This window comes from Bolinopsis microptera, chromosome 11, assembly GCF_026151205.1.
Source record: "Bolinopsis microptera isolate Bmic1 chromosome 11, MBARI_Bmic_1.0, whole genome shotgun sequence".
Classification (NCBI taxonomy): domain Eukaryota; kingdom Metazoa; phylum Ctenophora; class Tentaculata; order Lobata; family Bolinopsidae; genus Bolinopsis; species Bolinopsis microptera.
Window position 1 is genome coordinate 15,267,194 of NC_087082.1, and position 18,781 is coordinate 15,285,974.

At 37.1% G+C, this 18,781-nt stretch overlaps 1 protein-coding gene across 4 annotated transcripts in view; it reads left to right on the plus strand.

The window, feature by feature from the left end:
* LOC134822614 (protein angel homolog 2-like) overlaps positions 1–18,781 on the plus strand; it is a 38,688-nt gene that overhangs the window by 7,867 nt on the left and 12,040 nt on the right. The window contains exons 1-8 of one of the 4 annotated variants that reach the window (XM_063833741.1): positions 1,537–1,558; positions 10,663–10,770; positions 11,063–11,200; positions 11,408–11,495; positions 13,018–13,084; positions 16,512–16,697; positions 17,862–17,968; positions 18,490–18,628. In XM_063833741.1, the coding sequence (XP_063689811.1) occupies positions 10,769–10,770; positions 11,063–11,200; positions 11,408–11,495; positions 13,018–13,084; positions 16,512–16,697; positions 17,862–17,968; positions 18,490–18,628 (727 nt within the window). In that variant the 5' untranslated portion in view covers positions 1,537–1,558; positions 10,663–10,768. Of the gene's footprint in view, positions 1–1,536; positions 1,559–10,627; positions 10,771–11,062; positions 11,201–11,407; positions 11,496–13,017; positions 13,085–16,511; positions 16,698–17,861; positions 17,969–18,489; positions 18,629–18,781 lie in introns of those variants that run through there. The other 3 variants (XM_063833739.1, XM_063833740.1, XM_063833738.1) reach the window with 3 other exon arrangements.

Genomic DNA, 18,781 nt, shown 5'->3' on the forward strand with positions numbered 1-18,781 from the left:
TCCAGTGCCCTTTTGTTTGTTAGGTGCTGTGTCCTGATAGTAACTATTATAACCGTCGAGCTGAAATAGATTGCTTAATTCTTTTCCAGTGTTGGTTTCAGCTAGGGCTATTACGGAGAATTTTGTTTTGTACCTACAGGTTTCAATGGCAAGGTTGTCAAAATTTGATTTATTTCCATCAATATTTTGAAAGAGAATAGATGATTGTTTCTTTACTTGGTTGCAGAGAATATTTGTAAGGTCAGATGCAGTGTATGAGTTACAATCATTTAAAGTATTTGAGATTTTGGTTGTGTATTCGTCTAGGTTGTTGTCGTCGTCGTCATTGTCAGTGAGTAGTTTAAATGGGTTGTATTTAACCTTGTCTAAATGGATACAACGAGTACAGTAAAACTCATTAGATTGGCTATTTGGATTTGATTTGCGATAGCATTTATGGTGCATTATGCAGTCACAGTGAAAACATTCAACTATTGTTTGGCCGATGACTATGTTCTTAGAACAGACAGGACATACCTCCTTAATGAGGGGAGTCATGGTTGGTAACCATCCACGTGACCCTGACTAGCAGCAGCAGGAACAACAGGACCAGTTTCTCTTCCAGCAGTCGCATCCCTGTAGGATCTATCGTCTACCCTTGTGGACCTCCTCTTCCTTTTGTCGATACCACCGTTAATCCTGAGAAGAACAGTGTTACGAATAAATTGACCTAACTTTGCTAGTCCCCTCCAGTTGAGGTGAAGGAAGTCCGGTTTTTGGTATTTGTTGAGGTCGCGAGAGAGAGAGCGGTCAAGGAGACCATCCCTATCACAGAACTCATCAAATCCATCCACATAACTGACACCAAAATTGGACGGGAGCAGCCTACATCGAATCAAACTGTTAAAGTATATAAGCTTTCTATTTAAATCAGCACGTTTAGAAGGAATTGTTGGACAAACATATACATGCACACCCGAATTAATAGATTGAATCTGGGCAATTTTTGAAACTAGATGGTTGTAGATTATATCAATATCGTTTTGGCTTTTTACATCTGTTTGTTTCAGGTCATTAACCCCACACAATATAACACAGTTTCTATAGCCACAGGACACATAAGGATCAATGCTATCGACAGTTGGGGCAAAGAATCGTTTTCCAGGAAGCCATTTGCCGAATGACTTGGCAGGATCAGAACCGAATTTCAGTCCGCCGGTGTTCGAGTCCCCAATGATACATGTAGCGTTTCTATTCAGGGAACTGACTGATCTCAATGTTATACTGTAGCGCAGCCCAGTTATCTCGCCTGCATCGATAGGATGGTGGAACAGTGCTTGGCTACGACGAGTCATTACATATAATGATCCTGGGCCACATAGTTGCTTGTGCTCATCAATACCTGTACTAGCATCAGAGAAAGAAACATGACATGCAGTACCAAGAGAGACTGTAAAGATACTTGATTCCGGGTGGATAGAAGGCTCGTTATCAGAGTGTCTAGGCAAGGTGCTGCTTGTGCCGTCAAACCGATTCACCAAACTAATTACAACACTACAAATCTATTACATTTATTGAGGTATGAGATATGATAGACGAGCGTAAGTGTTGACGTGCAAAGGACTGCTGTGAGTGTACTTGAAGATTACTCATCCTCCTCCTCATCAAAACTATTCTCATCAAAACTACTATCTGGACTGAAGGTATTGCGTTTACAGTGTTTATTGTGCTTCTGAACATTGAACTCTTGATAATATAACTATGTCAAATAATCAGAGCTCAGACATTAGTCTCCACTCTTGTGAGCGCCCTTTAGAACATTTGAACTTTTCATTCCAGTCTGAAAAATCAGAGAACTGTAACAATTGTCTGTCAAAAGACATCAAGATTGACTTTTTAGAAAAAAAGTTGTCTTTATTGAATGAAATTATCAGAACTAGTGATCTCATTGCTCAGTACAATGATAGTCTCATATCAGATCAAACTCAAATACAAGAACAGAGTTTTAAGTGTGAAAATTTGCTGCCAAACTTATCAGAGGAGATTGAATGTGAGATCATAACCATTACCCCTCAGTCACACGTTGTTATCAATCAAGTAGAAGCGTTTGATGTAGATGACATTGTTGTGGAAGATGTTGTATCGGACAGTTTGTTTGTTGACAACGATGTCGTGGACAAGGTTGTTCCACAGGAGGTTGTTGGAAACGAGATTGTTATCAGTGAGATTGTTGTTAACGAGGTTATGGCAGACGAGGATGATGTGTCTGATCTCCCTGTATCTACTGCTACTGGTGAATCACGGATCAACACCCCTAAGCCCAGAGACAAATATCCAAACTTGGTCCCTGCCCCTGTCTACGATCCTATAACACCGGGGCCAATGAATATATCTGTAACTTGTTCCCCATCACCAGTGAAACCAGTTACCCTACTAGATGATGGTCCATTCTCTAAATTTTCACTTGATCTATTAATGGAAGAACTTGAGTTCAGTCACGGTTTTAAAAACAGGAAATCGGTTTATTTTGGTGACTTTCCCTATGAGTATTCAGGTGCAACACATGACCCAAAAAGTGTACACAATGATTCCTACCTTGCTAAACTCAGCTCCTACATTAATGTGATATTACCCAATTTCAGACACAATAGTATTCTCGTCAATCTATATGAAACTGGAGCAGAGTTCATGCCAGCTCATAGCGATTCTGAATCATGTATTGTAGAACACTCTGATATTGTAACCATTTCACTTGGTGCGACGAGAACACTGCAAATTAGATCAAACGGCAGCAATGAAGTTGTGGGCTCTGTGCAGCTTCAGCATGGAGATGTCTTCATCATGTCCAAATTGTCTCAGGCTGACTTTCAACATGAGATACTGCCAGACGAAATGTGTGATGAACCCCGGATCAGCATCACCCTAAGACTGATGAAGCCCCCTAGGATCACTCAGTCAACTGAGTTTGGTCTGCGTTCACCGCCCCCACCCATCCCTCATTCAGGACACAAACTGACAGACTCTTCTTCACCTGCACTCTCAGTTTGCAAACAGTCAGCTAAAGCTTCACAAAAGTCTGTCCTATTCATAAGCAGCTCTATGTTCAGGTTTCTTGATGCGGACAAGTTATCATCGTCCACTGTTAGTGCTAGTAAACTGTTTTATCCTGGGGCTGATGCCAAAGTAATGTTAAATAAACTAAAAACTGACCTACACTCTGTTCCATCCCCATCTATTATTTATATTATGACAGGAACTAATAATGTGAACACAGTCTATTTTGGCTCAAAGTCACTGAAGGATGCAGCGGGTGACATTAGTAATCTCTTAAATTATCTCAAGTCAGTGTATCCGAATGCAGCAATTAATGTTCTCAATATTCTTCCCAGGAGTACAAAAGGCCGCAATGATGTTGTGGCAGAGCTGAATAAGGTTATTCAGGATATGTGTAGCAAAGATTCTTGTTTTAATTACATTAGCACCCATAATTTATTTAACTATAATAGAAGTGGATTCAGGAAAGAATTTTATTTTGCCAGACCATCTGCAAAAATATCTGATAACTGTCACCTCAATACAAGCGGTGTTATTCGACTTGCTAAATTTCTGAAGTATTGGGCCCATAAGCAAGTTTGAATTTTCAGAAAGATTGTTACCATTTATTTCATCTAGATAAGGGATAATTACACATTGTTCCTCATGTTTATTGAAGTTTTAGAAAGTTTTTTATTATCTCATAAAGATTTGCCAGTTCTGCAATTTATCTTATTCTGACAAGTTTATAGCAGCATAAATTGGAAAAATTTTCATGCTCTCACAGCAGTTCTTGCATTAACCCGTGCATTAGTAAAATCACAGTTTCATACCATGCCAAAAAGCTTGCAGTGGGACATTGCAACATGCAGGGAGGACTAACAGGTATGCCAAAATGTCTTGAAATCCAAGATCTAATCTGGAAAGAGAAATTAGATGTTTTATGCCTGAATGAAACAAATCTTAAGTCGGATATTGACTCAGCCAGTCTAAACCTACCCAAGAATTTTACTTTTATCCGCAAAGACCGTCCTAACGACAATGGTCATGGGGGATGTGGCATTCTCATCAGTGAGCACATAAAGTTTAAAATGATTCAACTAAACTTAGTTTTGCAATATGACCAAATCGAGGCTATTTGGATCCATCTTACAGATTGCAATATTTTCATCTGCTGTTTCTACAGATCTGAGTTGTTTAGTCCTCTTGACAAATTTTTAGATTATATGACAGACTGCATGATGAGTATAGGAAGTAAGAATGTTATTTGGCTGGGCGATGTAAATGTAGACCAAAACAACATCAGCAGTATGAACTATAAGAAATTAGACATTACAATGAAAATGTTTGGAATGGTACAGGTAGTTCAGGATATTACCCGCATTGCTAAACTAGGAAACAGAATCACAAAGACCACAATCGATGTTGTCATAACAAACACTTACTCCAAGTTTCTTGACTGCAAAGTCCTTGATGATTGTATAGGAGATCATCAGGTCGTAAAGTTCATTGTCGATTTCAATGTGCATAAGGCCTCAAAATTCAAGAAGTTACTAATAAGAGATCACAGCAAAATGAATGTTACTGCTCTTAAAGAATTTTTGGAAACTTGTGATTATAGACCAATAATAGATTCAACTAGTCTGAATGATGCAGTTGATGGTTTAAACGAACATATTGATCACTACTATGATCACTTCTGTCCAATTAAACAAATTAAGTGCCATAGTGATTACATCCATAAGCCATCTCCAGAATTTTTAGAAAGTAAGAAATTGAAAGGGAAACTTTACCGTAAATTTTTAACACACAACAAGAACAGACGTATACATCCAAATGGTCTTATACACTGTAATAAATGTGACTCATTATGGATGGCATATAAACGGCAGAGAAACTATTCAACCTATTTGTCTAGAATTAATAGGAAGACTAACTTAGCAACAGAACTGAAAGCCAAGTGTGCCATGAATGATCTAAAGGGTGTATGGAAAACGATAAAGACAGCATCAAATCTGCCTGTTAAAGCTAACAATATCAATAACAATCTTGATGCTGAAACCACCAATAAATATTTTGCTGAAATAGGTCCAAAGATCCAAGCAGAAGTGCAGCTGGAAAATGAAAATGAATTTCTATCTTATCTACAAAATGAGCAGATTGACAACGAGACCAGCTTGAATAGCTTTACTGAAATAACTGAGTCCAATATCTTAGACTATGTGGCAAGTATCCCTTGTAGCAAATCCACTAATGATCATATACCATTGAGAGTGTTTAGACAAATTTTACCTGCATTTATTGCTCCATTAACACATCTTGTAAATTTGAGTTTATCCAGTGGCATCATGCCAAACAGCTGCAAGGTTGCAAAAGTCACCCCAATCCATAAGGATGGTGATACTGAGAATCCTAGTAATTATCGACCAATCTCAATTTTACCGATTCTTGGAAAGTGCATCGAATTCTGTGTGAACTCCCAACTGACTCAATATCTTGATGAAAAGGGAATACTTTCAGAGCATCAATATGGTTTCCGTAAAGATCACTCTACAACTTATCTCATGTTAGATCTGTTTGATCGTATATTTACTGCTAAGAACAGTGCCAAGCATCCTGCAATTATCTTCCTGGACATCAGAAAGGCATTTGATACTGTTAACCATGATATTCTCATTCAAAAGCTGAAGCATTATGGAATAAAAGATACTGCATTGAGCTGGTTTAGGAGCTTCCTCACAGATAGATTACAGCAAACTAGAGTTGGGAGTAGGATAAGCAGTTTACATTCATTGAACTCTGGAGTGCCTCAAGGAAGTATATTAGGACCAATTCTATTCAGCATTTTTATCAATGACCTGCCTAATGCATGCCTATTTTCTAAACCTTATCTATTTGCTGATGACGGTGCATTATATTTTGACAATATATCTAGAGGAAACTATGGTAACATCAAACAAGAGTTGAAATTAGTTATCAGATGGCTTCAGGCTAATAAACTATCCCTGAATAATGAAAAAACAAAACTAATGATCCTTGACTCTAAGCCTAACCTTGATGCCATCCTTGTTGAAATTTGTGATGACCTTACTTTGGTAATCTGTGAAACTAAATCCCATAAGTACCTTGGACTTATAGTTGACAGCAGATTGACATTTAATGAACATATTGATAACATTAAGAAAAAGATATCCAAAAGAATTGGTGCTATGTATAGATCAAAAAAACTTCTCCCTCTTAAGTTCAGGAAGATGTTTGCTAATGCACTTATGTTGCCACATTTTGACTACTTAGACACCATCTGGTCAAGAACATATAAAAAACGACTAGGAGAGTTAGATATCATGTACAAAAAGGTTGCTAAAATAGCCCTAGATGTAAACATCAGAGAGAGGTCGGTTAATGTATACAAAAATATGGGATGGCTTCCTCTCCATTTGAGACGACAGGTTCATCTTAGCTCATATATGTACCGTATAATCAATGAAACATGTCCAAAGCATTTTATCGGGAAATTCTCGTATATTTCTGGTGGATCACGTGAGGCAGAAAACTGCAATCTTTATACTCCTAAATCAAGATCTCACAAGGAGTTTAACTATCTAGGAACTAAGGCCTGGAACATATTACCAAAGTCCCTTAGAGAGTGTGACGACGTTAAGAAATTTTCTAAGTTATACAAAGAAACTCTTATGAATATGGTGCTAACTGATGAGAATTACCAAGGGGATAACTCTTACGATAAATTCATGATCCCACCCAACACTAGCCAATGTATCTAGGCAGTTATGTTATTTCGGTTAAGTTATCTCAGTACATAAGTGAATCCAATCTATCCCCTGCAATCAAAGTATTTCCATGCCTATTAAGCTATTACAGGAAATTAGGAACATCAGTGGAAAGGTGCACTGTCAATCATTATTGCTCCATACCTCCAGTCCTCCTGTTATGTGCAATTCTCACTGCTATGTATGCTCCTCATTTGTATCAATTATATTGATGCTACATTGTTATTGAATATGAAATAATTTTCAACCGTATTAATTTTTTAACTTATTGTAAATAGCAAGTTTGACAAAGGGATTACGTTTATTTTACCCGGAGTTCGTTTAAGTTTAGTATTGTAAATAGTTAATTTGACGAAGGGAATACGTCTATTTTACCCTGAGTTATGTTTTAGTTCAATCTTGACACAATTTTAAAATTATAATTTAATTATTTTATATATATGTATTGTCCATAACTAGGGTGGCCTGCTAACAGAACCATGATCTGCCTTGATTCATCCTTCAGCACAGAGAAAAGCTCCTTTTTTTATACATTATGATTACAGAGGATCTGATATTTAGATATATATTGCTGTGCTGTAAAAATTGACTTTATTTATTTATTTATTTACCAAACAGCTGTTAACCTGAGGTTGGTCACCTGAACAAAACTCACTGTTGATTCTGTCGATGAGTTTTCTCAAGGGTGGTGGTATTGCCTTTGGTGTCTTGGACGACTTAGATCCAGGATAATCGTACCGTTCCCCATATGATAGGCAGGAGCGTTCGTTTTCAATTTTGAAGTCTGTGCTGCTCAAATCAAATAGGTCAACTAGTTCTTCCGCAGTCTTCTGATCTATAAAATCGTTTTTGAACAGTTCCACAGGTTTCTGCTCATGATGAGGTGGCTGCAAAAGGACAGGTGGTGCTGGAGGACGAGGATGCTGTGCAGGAGGTAGGTTGGGAGGAATGCAAGGACCAGGGTTATGCAATGGCTGTATAGAACTTATAGACTGTTTTAGTTCAGCAATGCCTGCAGCTACAGTGGGCTCATTTGCAGAAAGTGCGGTGAGTTGTTCTGAGATGCTCTTCAGAAACTGCTCAGATGAGTCTGTAGATGGGGATGATTCAGGGGAAGGTCTAGATGCTAAAAGTTTAAGGTCCCTCTGTAGTTCAGCAATGTTGGTATTTATTGATTCTAATGATTTGTCATGGAGCTTTATTTCATTATTTAGGCCATTAAGGGAGTTCTCTTTAAGAAGCAGGTGTTGAAGGTGAACGTCGAACTGGGAGAGAGTGTCAAGGTTCCTAGAGAACTGTTCGAAGTCAAATTTTTCAAGAGCTGAGCCTGCTGAGCTTGCTGATGCCACAAGTGCACTGACAGTTTCAAGATTCTTAACAGCTGTAGATGCTTCAAAATCTGAGTTGGCCTGTTGCAAAGCCCTTGTGTTCCTGCAGCTGTAACAAAATTCGTCTCTCTGTTTCTTCAGTGTTGATACTGGTGCCACGAAGCAGTATGGGCACAGCCATTCTACCATGGAGTTGATAGCTGACCTCGTTATACCTTTCATAGACAGGCAGTCCACATGCCACTCTTGATGACACTTAGAACAGTCAATGAGGTAAACTTTACCGTTAAAAGAGCATTGACATGGACATTTCTTCTTGTCCCTATGTTTCCTGTTTACCTGATCTTCATTGTCCACTGTAGATTCGGCTAAAATGTTGCGAGACAAGCTATTAGATGTTTTAGGAGTACCTGAAGTCTTCCTAGAATTTGACGCCATTTTCAAATCAAATGTAAGTAATACTGACCAAATAGATCCGACTTGGGGTCGGCTCCCGTTAAGTGTTTTGTTTTGGAGGAGATTAGGACTTCAGAGTTGATGACCCTAGTAAAGTGTAGATGACCCTAATAGAGTGTAGAATGTAGATGACCCTTAGCTTAGTACGCCCCTTCGGGGGAGTTGTAACATACCATTCCTGAACACTCAAATTATTTGTTATATAGTAGTGTTGAAAGTATTGAAAATTCAATTATTTATTATATATATATTATATATATATATTTCTTTAAGCAATAAACAACTAGCAAGCTAGGTAAGTCAAAAAGCTACTAAAACGCGCAGCGATAAATTGAATTGGACTCGTCGACCGTCTCATGGAATATATCGAAACAAATATTTTACGGCTATTATCCGTTAACGCGCTAAAATTATCATTATTTAATGCGCGTGCGCGGCGCCACGTATCCATGAGCAGTGTATAGTGTTGCATTGTTGCAAGTGCAATATACGAATATTTAAGTTTTGTAGCGCATTAAATTGTCGCGATGCACTTAATTGACGATGTCAATTCATCGCAGCTCGGCGAGGCACAGTAGCGCATTTCGTTGATGGAGGTTACTCGTCTAAATTTCTTCAAAGTAACGCGCGCCGCTTTATTCCCGACGGCAAGTGCTACGAATTAGCGCTCGCCGAGCCAGACCATTAACAATGGTCAACGCATCTCGCCGATCTATCTGTGAGAAGCCTCATTGAGTGCGCGGCGCGGCACAGTAACGCATCGCGCTACAACGATGCACCACTGGACCGCGCCGCGCTAAGCTGCAATTAAGGATTGAGTACATATTATTAAAATTATTCATACATTATATACTGTACTGTTTTCCCAAAAAAGTTTTATTGTTCATTTATCTGCAAACCCAAACCGGCCAGTGATTAATATAATATTTATTTAAAATATTTGTAAATTGATTTTTACGGGTACAGTGATATTACTAAAATAGTTGTTTCAAAACTGTGATTAAGTATATTTAATGATGAGCTCACTAATTCAAAATATTGTGAGAGCTTCCTTGATTGTACACTTAACACCATACACAGACATCAAATGTTACATTGTTACAATCGGCAGAGTACAATATATTACGCGGGCAACAGAAATGGTCAATTACATTGCCATGCCACCAATATTATTTGAAATTTCAATAATATTTTTACAACGACATTAATTTTGAAAACACTAACTCCACAATAGGGTCAGGGATGAGGTTGTAGGAGACTTATATTATATTAAAGAGGGGTCTCATTCTTGTTGTTCATCCATCATCTCCTTGCCTCTGTAACCACGTAGAGCAACAAGATTCGTTCTGCGAATCCTATCCTCGTCCTTACCACTTACATGCCTATACTAATCTCTCCTAGCATTTTGCAAAACACCAGTTAAGGTGCAATACATGTTGGTTAAAACAGATCCACCAAGCAATTGTTTCCATTGCGTAACCTGGACATTTCGTATTGTCTGACTAATTGTAGTTTTTATATTGTGTATAATTTTACGGACAAATGATCCCAGCTAGGGGGGACCCCCAACCCACCGCTTCAGCGGGTAGTTGATGTACCTTTCATAAGTAAAAGCCACTTTGGTCTACTTGCTGTGAGATGTCTCGGTTACATGGGTTGGGGTCTCCCCTTTTTTTTACTGTCCGACTTTCGAAATCAAATCTTTGATGTTGTCATCAGACTGAAAGGCATTTATTGATCCACAACACCATACAGTATTGGACGTACAGTATAGGATCTTATGTGTTATCTCGACTTTTTTGTCTGCCCTTCACCATTATCCATCCTATCTGTTTTGACCAACTACCAACATTAACTGTTTGTTTCAATGAGAAAATTGAACCCTAGATATTCGATTTCTTCGTATGCAAGCATTAAATAATTGTAATTGTATTTAGCTAGATCGTAAATTGTTTCAGGATCAAGACTAATGTGCATACTCATTAAAAATAACTATCATTTTTTCATCCTTATATTGTTGTATCCTTTATTTCCTCTGCTTAGATTTCTGTTAAATTATTTGCATACCATATTATCAGATGCTGATATGAACAATAGTGATACAGTAAGATTCCCAAAGCCTCAACCTGAAGATGAATGTCAGCAAAGGTAAACGAAACGGAGTATCACCATCTGTATTGAGCAATGTTAGTTGAGTAAATGTGTGAATCATGGCTTGCAGACCAAATCAGCATTTTTCTGTGTTCCTCTTTGCAGTATTTGCATATTGTCTCCTGCTTAAGATTGCGCGTATTTCTAAGCTATTTATTGGTCATGTGATAGCTATTGGCTTTATCTATGATATCAGTTTTGAAATGTTAGGTTAAAACTGTGCCCTATTAATGTGCATGTCTTACACATGTCTTATTGAACATGTAAATTTATCCTGCTGTTTGTCCAATCGTGTTTGTAATGAATGAGTTCATTTGCCTTATTCAGGTGGAATCAGCATGCATTATCAAGATTCTGGCGTCACATTTCTCCCGCAACAATTCCCTGGAAACGTCACAACAAAAAATTTGAATTTTCTGTCGTGTCCTACAACATTCTAAGCCAGTTACTACTGGAAAATAACAGGTAAGGTTATGGTGAGTGTTGTTGGTTTCAAATTCTATTGTTGCAGTGTAGTAGGTCATGATAAGTATCAATTCTCTTCGGTACTTTGTTTGATACTTTGTTTGATACTTTGTTTGATCTCGATCACAATGTTAATCAATTTTTTTATCAGTGTAATGATTGGAAATTATATTTTATTGATGATCAATAACCTTAAATCCCACTCAGTTACCTATACAGAAGTATCAAAAACGAGTATTTAAAATCACAAAGATTTCAACAAATCATTAAAGAGCTAGAATTATATGATCCTGATGTGAGTTCTTTACAAAAACTTGATAATTATAACTAGTTCAATGAAACAAGAAATTTCAATGAAACAAGAAATTTAATTTTAGCACATTTTACAGAATAAAAAGATGTAAAACAATTCATAAAATATAATGCCCATTTGGTGTATGACTTTTTGTCCTTGACTGCTTGTTTGGTTTTGGAAGGACAGGTAACTAACGGGGCAAGGAATGCGCGTGCCTGGGAGCTTTTGCACACACCAAAACGCTAGTTCAGTTAAGTTTTTAGAGACAAGGCTCACATTAGGACTATACGAAAAATTGTTAGCAGACATTAGGGGTTCTGTTTAAAGTTTTTACTATCTAGGTTGCAGTCTTGTTGTGACAAAAAGTCTACACTAAAACATGCTTGATTTTATATTGTGTAGTTCAAGGATTAAAAATGCACCTTCAAGGTGGATATTGGAGAGCAGGCGAAAGATTATGGCTTAAATTTATCAATGGTTATAATAAGCTATAAATATTTTAAACTATACAATGCTAATTAAAAATTTCTTTATACTTCATTCTCAAATTAAAATTTAAAAATTCAAAAATATACATTCATTTTATTAAAACTTTCTCACACGTACTTTACTCACAGGACAAGACTTGGAAAACAGTAGCCTAGGGTAATTTAATTTAGATGTGTGTGACCAGCCAGTTATAATGTTTGGAAAATAATATTTGTGCAGTCAAAGTCTTTTACGGTCCAATCAAGCAGGGCGTGGTTATGTTGATTAGCTAGTAGCGCACGTTTTAGCTTTCCTCGCAAGCACATTACACTAGTAGTAAAATCAGTCATTCTGAACTTTGGGGTTAAGATGTTAAAAATTTTGGTTGATCTAGTGTTGTGATTGTCAGGTGGGTCTGCCTGACAGATTAGAAGGCAGGGTTTCCTTGATGAACATGTGTAACCCTCATGTAAGGATATTGGAGCACGGAATTTCATTATCTTGTAGAGCTCGAGGTAACTGTGGTATGTATATAGATTTTGTATAGCTAGAATATTATTATGCTTGAATATCGGTTTGGTGTGCTCTTTTATGAAGAATTTTTGGTCTAGTTTCTGGTGTCCTATAGGCCTAGTACGTGCACAAGTCTTAAACTTATCAAGGTACGCCAGTCTATCACCAAATAGTACTCTGAGACAGTACTTCTGAGCAGTAAATAATGAGCTTATACGTTGCTTCGCTGCCCCACCCCATACAGATATACAGTAGGAAAGATGTGATTCGAACAGGGTATAATATAATTGTTGGTGTAGAAATTCTGGAAGGGAGCAGCGGAGTCTACATAAAGTGGATGTGGAATGATTTAGAGTTCGCTTAAGAGCTTTGATGTGATCTTCCCATGATAGGTTAATCAACAAAATCTAAATTTGTTATTCAAGTTGAAGAGTTATATTTTAGTTTCTATTGCACCCCCTTTCCAAGTATACCACCGTCCACCAACTTATTCTAAGATACATATATTAACTGTAAACACTAATAATCATTCTTCCATCAGATTGTTTGTCTGCAGGAGTTTGACCACCAGATCAGAGCTAAATTTGCATCCCACTTCGCTCCAAGAGGTAGGTGTTTCGAGAAGATTATGGGATAGTAAGTTTTATGTTTGAATCCCTCTTTGTTGCTAAAGTCTATGGTAATTGGAAATGTCCTGATAGTTTCAAATGTCAGAACCATTTTGATAAATTTCGGAGTTGTATCAAAGACAATTGATGCATCTCTGAATGTAAGTCAGGGGACCCAACTATATGGTAAACATATTATATTGCATTCTACATCCGCTACGGTTATGCAATCCAAGAATCAAGATATCTCTCTCTGAAATGAAACATAACACTCTGTAAAATCCGGATTGGAATATTTGTAGTACCAGTGCACAAAAAGGGCGATAAGTCTTCGGTTGAGAACTACAGGCCTATCTCGTTAACATCTCTTGTAATGAAAGTCTTTGAAAGGTGCATAAAGACTGCATTATACGCTGCATGCTCTGATCTGTTGGATGACCGACAACACGGTTTTGTTAATGAACGTTCATGCACAACCCAAATTATACCTTTCACGGACAATCTTGCACTTGCATTGAATAACAGGTCCAGGACTGATATAATATATTTTGATTTTGCGAAAGCTTTTGATAGCGTTTCGCATGACCTTATTTTAAGTAAATTAAAGAATATTTTTAATGTCGATGGACTAATGCTTAAATTTATTAAGTCCTATCTTGAGGGGCGACAACAACAAGTAGTGATAGGAGGCCAAACGTCTTCTTCTCTACCAGTTCGGTCTGGTGTCCCTCAAGGTTCTATACTTGGCCCTTTATTGTTTGTAATATTTATAAATGACATGTTCTCCTGTGTCTCTGAAGGCACCAATATTGCCCTTTATGCAGATGACACTAAAATTTGGAGGGAGATTCTTAGTTACCTTACTCGGGATTATTATAACCGGGATAAAGTGGTGGGTTTTGGAAGATTCCGCCATATTTTTCCCGGTTAAAAATTTTACCAGTCATAAAAAAACCCGCCGACTCAGATTATGGGGTTCCAAGGGGGTGGTGATCATCATATTTTACCTGAAGTCTCATATGTGCCAGAGAAGACTTTTGAAGCAGTGGATGGAGGGCTGTAACTTTATTGGCGGTTGCTACCATAATTTCGTTATAAAAATCACAATTTGGTTATAGAAATCAGATTTCAGGGTGGACCGTGATTCTCAATTTTCTTGCCCATGAAGTGAGTAAACTGTGCCACTATTTCATGGTCCACGGTGGATTGATTACTGGAGCAGTTGAAGATGCAAAGCCAAGACGTTCCCCAATACCAAGCGGTGGGCAGGAAATTAAGCTCCGGCTGACCTTCAGAGCAGTAGCCCCATTAGCGGACAAAATGAAAGTCTTGTTAAGACAACAATACAATTACAACTTCGAATTTGACGGTCAGCAGCAGGGGGATATCAATAATGATAATGGAGGGGACATTAGCGATAATGAGAATGAGAATACGCTTTAATGAAGATTTGACTTATTATTGCTATAGATTTATTTTCCTTTAAATACTAGACGTGTCTTTTTTTCTATTTCTGAGTAATATCAGTAACTGTAAATTGAAATAACTTCTTTAACAAGTAACAAAAACAGAAATTTCGGTTGAAAATTTGTTGACCTCTGAAAAAAAACTTGAAAGGTCGGCCACCGGTAAATACATGATGACCGGGATAATTTGGCTAATAATAATTTTAAAAGTTCCACCCACAAAAGTGCAAAGCCCTCTCTGTGTCCCTGCAAAGAAACGTGCTGGATAACTTGCCATTCAATACCTTCTTTTATAAACTTTCTGGAAGTGATATTGACTTTGTGCCCTCTCAGTCAGATTTAGGAGTCGCAATAAACTCCAGGTTTAATTGGGGTGCACAATGTAAAGCGCTTGTTTCCTAAGCTACCTCTAGACTTGGACTACTTAAAAGAACATGTCATTTCACTACTGATAAAAGGCAGAAAAGATCGTTCTATTTAGCGATAATTAGGTCTATATTTGAACATTGTTCTGTCATATGGTCCCCTCAATCTGCAACTCATCTTCAACAGTTTGTTGCTATCCAAAAGAGGGCTATTAAATGGATCAATGGTGAACCTTACTCCAGTTATAATGACGATAAACTTGCTACAGAGCAAAAGAAACTAAATATTCTCCCTGTTGAACAGAAGTTTATTTATAACGATCTTATGACCTTCTATAAAATAGTGAATAGCATAATTCCAGTTTCGCTCCCTACATATATAGTCCTATGCCGTCCAGAGGGCACCCGATACACTAGACACAATGCTCAAATAATTGATAGGTCGGATACTTCAACTTACATGAGTACCACTGTGCCCTGCTCGGATGCCTTCCGAAATAGCTTTTTTCATATAGATCTATGCTGAAATGGAATAGTCTACCAGTATGTATCCGGCAGTCAGAGCGGATTTCTACTTTTAAGGCCAAACTGATCAAGTACCTCTGGGCTGCCGATACAGTCTGGCCAGATTAGCTCATCAGTCTTATGAGTCTAAGAAATTTGTTTTTGTTGGTTACAATTCTGTCCGTCCAATTTCCTATCTGCTTGTCCTTTTCTTTTTTCTTATCAGTTGTGACGGAATTGTAATGAACAAAATCTTTATAATTATTTATGATATGTTTGATTACTTGTTAATGTTTGTCATTCAAATTTGGTAGACGGCCCCAACGTTAATGTGGCTCTTGCTATGTGTTGGTTCAGCCGAATTAATTATTATATAATCAAGTTTATTTTTCTCGTTAGTTGTCATCCGGCCAAACATTAAGCAACTTATATTGCAGTACCATTTATCATTTAGTATATCAAAATATGTCATTGTAACTTTGCATGGCTGAAATGTAACGCTTGATTTATATATATAATGATTAATTGAATTTTCAAATTAAAAAAAATAAAAAAATTATTTATGAGTCGCATAGTTGACATTTTTTCTTGGATAAAATTTCTATTAATCCCGTTTCCTGATAAGAGCCTTTTCCTTGTCACATAAAACGGGATCAATAGAAATTTACTCAAGAAAATACTCTTCTTAAACTTAAATTTAAACTTAAACTAAAACTCTACTGGGCTCTCCTGTGTCACCAAATTACACCTAGAAGTTTTCAAGAATAAAAATTAGCTTGTTGAAGTATTTTCATATTTAAATATTCTTATATTTTTATATTCGTATATTGACATTTGACATGGTGGATGGTTGAGCTGGTTTCAAGCACAGGTCGAGCTTGAAACATTCTCAAGCCTCCACTGATTGAATACCATATTACACGTGATGCCCATATAAGGAGTGAATACCATATTACAATGTTTATTGTTAAGCAGCAGCTGCTGCATGACCTGTACATTGATATTGTTTTATTGTACTGTAAAAATAAATAATCGTTTTTTTGAAAAATGATTTATTTTATTAAATTGATATAATCTAGACTTTTTGCTCAGGTTTTGAAAACATCTATCAAAGAAAACCGCACATACCTTATCAAGAAAAAGATGACGGATGTTTTATGATGTACAAAAGAGACAAGTTCAAGCTTATTAAAAACGCCAGTTTAGGCCTCTACAAAGACACTGAGGGATTACTTGATAAACCAAATTGTGCTCAAATCGCACTTTTTGAATGTCAAGGTACGGAAAAACATTGCCCAACAAGACATTAATAAGCAGATAATTATTTATTAACAGGAGGTGACCGGGACATGATTTTAGGCCTGACCGGGACCGGGACCGGGACCGGGACTGGGATACAAAATGTGACTTGACTGGGACCGGGACCGGGACCAATAATTTCTGGGATTTCTATCTTACCGGGACCGGGACCAACAATCCAATTTTACGGGGATGACCGGGATTTGACCGGGATGACCGGGATGACCGGGACCAAAACTGGTATTCTCATATTGAAAGCTGCAACTTTCATTTACATTATAATTGAACAATTTGAATAAGTAATAACTAGAATATTAAATTAGAAAAAACTAGAAAAAACCCGTCAATATGGGGCATGGGGCTAATAATAATAATGTACTAGGTACACCAATAATGTTCATGTACTGATTACTCAAGTTCACCCTCATTCATCATTCCTCAATCAATGATCTCTCAAATTATTCAACAGTTTCATTCTCCAATTCCAATTGACAATTGGGCGTAGCCCGAGTTGAAAACTTGATGTTAGTTTGCACTTATGAGTTATGTAACGATATTAGTTACCTAAACTTGTTTAGCAATTTTAAACATTGTTTTATTTGGCTCAGAGGTTGTTTAAAGATGAAATTCACAATGAATGAAAGTAAAAACTTAAAATCACAGTGAATGAAATTATGTAAAAGATCCCGGTCAAAATCCCGGCAAATTTGAGTGATTGACCGGGACCGGGACAAAGAATCCTGAATTAACCGGGACCGGGACCGGGATCATAAATCAGCATTTGACTGGGACCGGGACCGCGACCGGGATGAAAAATGTGACTTGACCCGGTTGACCGAGACCGGGATAGCTCAAAATTACCAATCCCGGTCACCTCCTGTTTATTAACATTATGATGACCACATTGGGATAATGTGCACCATAATGTCTAGTACAGTTACCATGCGGTCCCTAGATAACAGATACACCATGCATATGGTGGTTATGTGTCTCTGTGACACTGTGGTAAACCTTCACTATTCTACCGTTCACACTGTATTAACCTTGTGAAGCAAATATTTTCTAGACGTCCAAAACCAAAAGTTTGCAGTGCAGTCCCCATAATAACTATTAACTAACAACCCCTCTTTCTCCCTCCATCAGATGGATCACAGTTATGTGTAGCTAACACGCACCTATTGTACAACCCAAGACGGGGTGATATAAAGCTTACTCAACTTAGTCTCATCCTCCATCACATTCAACAAGTTGTGAGTTGTTCTTTGGTTTACCTCATGGAGTTACCGATATATTTTCAAGCATACTTTTCCACTTTCCAGTGAGTATCTGGGATGTAATCTTGACTAAACGCTGCTGAGTTTCATTATGTTAATGGCACAGTTATAACCAAGCTTTTAAGTTAATGGATTTATTGGATATTATGTATGTATATTTTTGCACGTGAGTGACGACATACTACGAATGTAAGACAGTTTGTAATTTGTCCTGCTTTTAAATATGCTATCAAATGTGATAAAATACAAATGTGATAAAATACAAATGTGTTTAGATAAATATTTATCTTTTTGATAGCCACATATCATGTTGTAGTAATTGTAGACTTTTAAAGTAAATTGTACCATACATCTGCATACTGCATAGTGCATACTTTGTATACACGTCTCCACTAACTAATAAAATACTTTATTTTACAATAGTTCTTAACTAATGCCTGTATCTGACTATATCATATCATATTGATTATTGATAACTAAATCTAGATCTTGTCCAGGTAAACCCCCTACAGCAATGTGGCGGAGTACCCGTTATTTTCTGTGGGGACTTTAACACAGTCCCTAACGCACCGCTCTACAATCTAATGAAGTACGGGAAACTGCAGTACTCTGAGTACACCCCCGACAAAATATCTGGTAATTAATTAATTTATAAAATATTTAATCGATAAGTAATTTATTTATTAGTAATTTATTAATTAATATCTAATTATAACACGTATTTGATTAATTTGTCCAATATTCTGGGATTCGACAAGTTATTTGGTTAACCACTATCACCTCCCACAA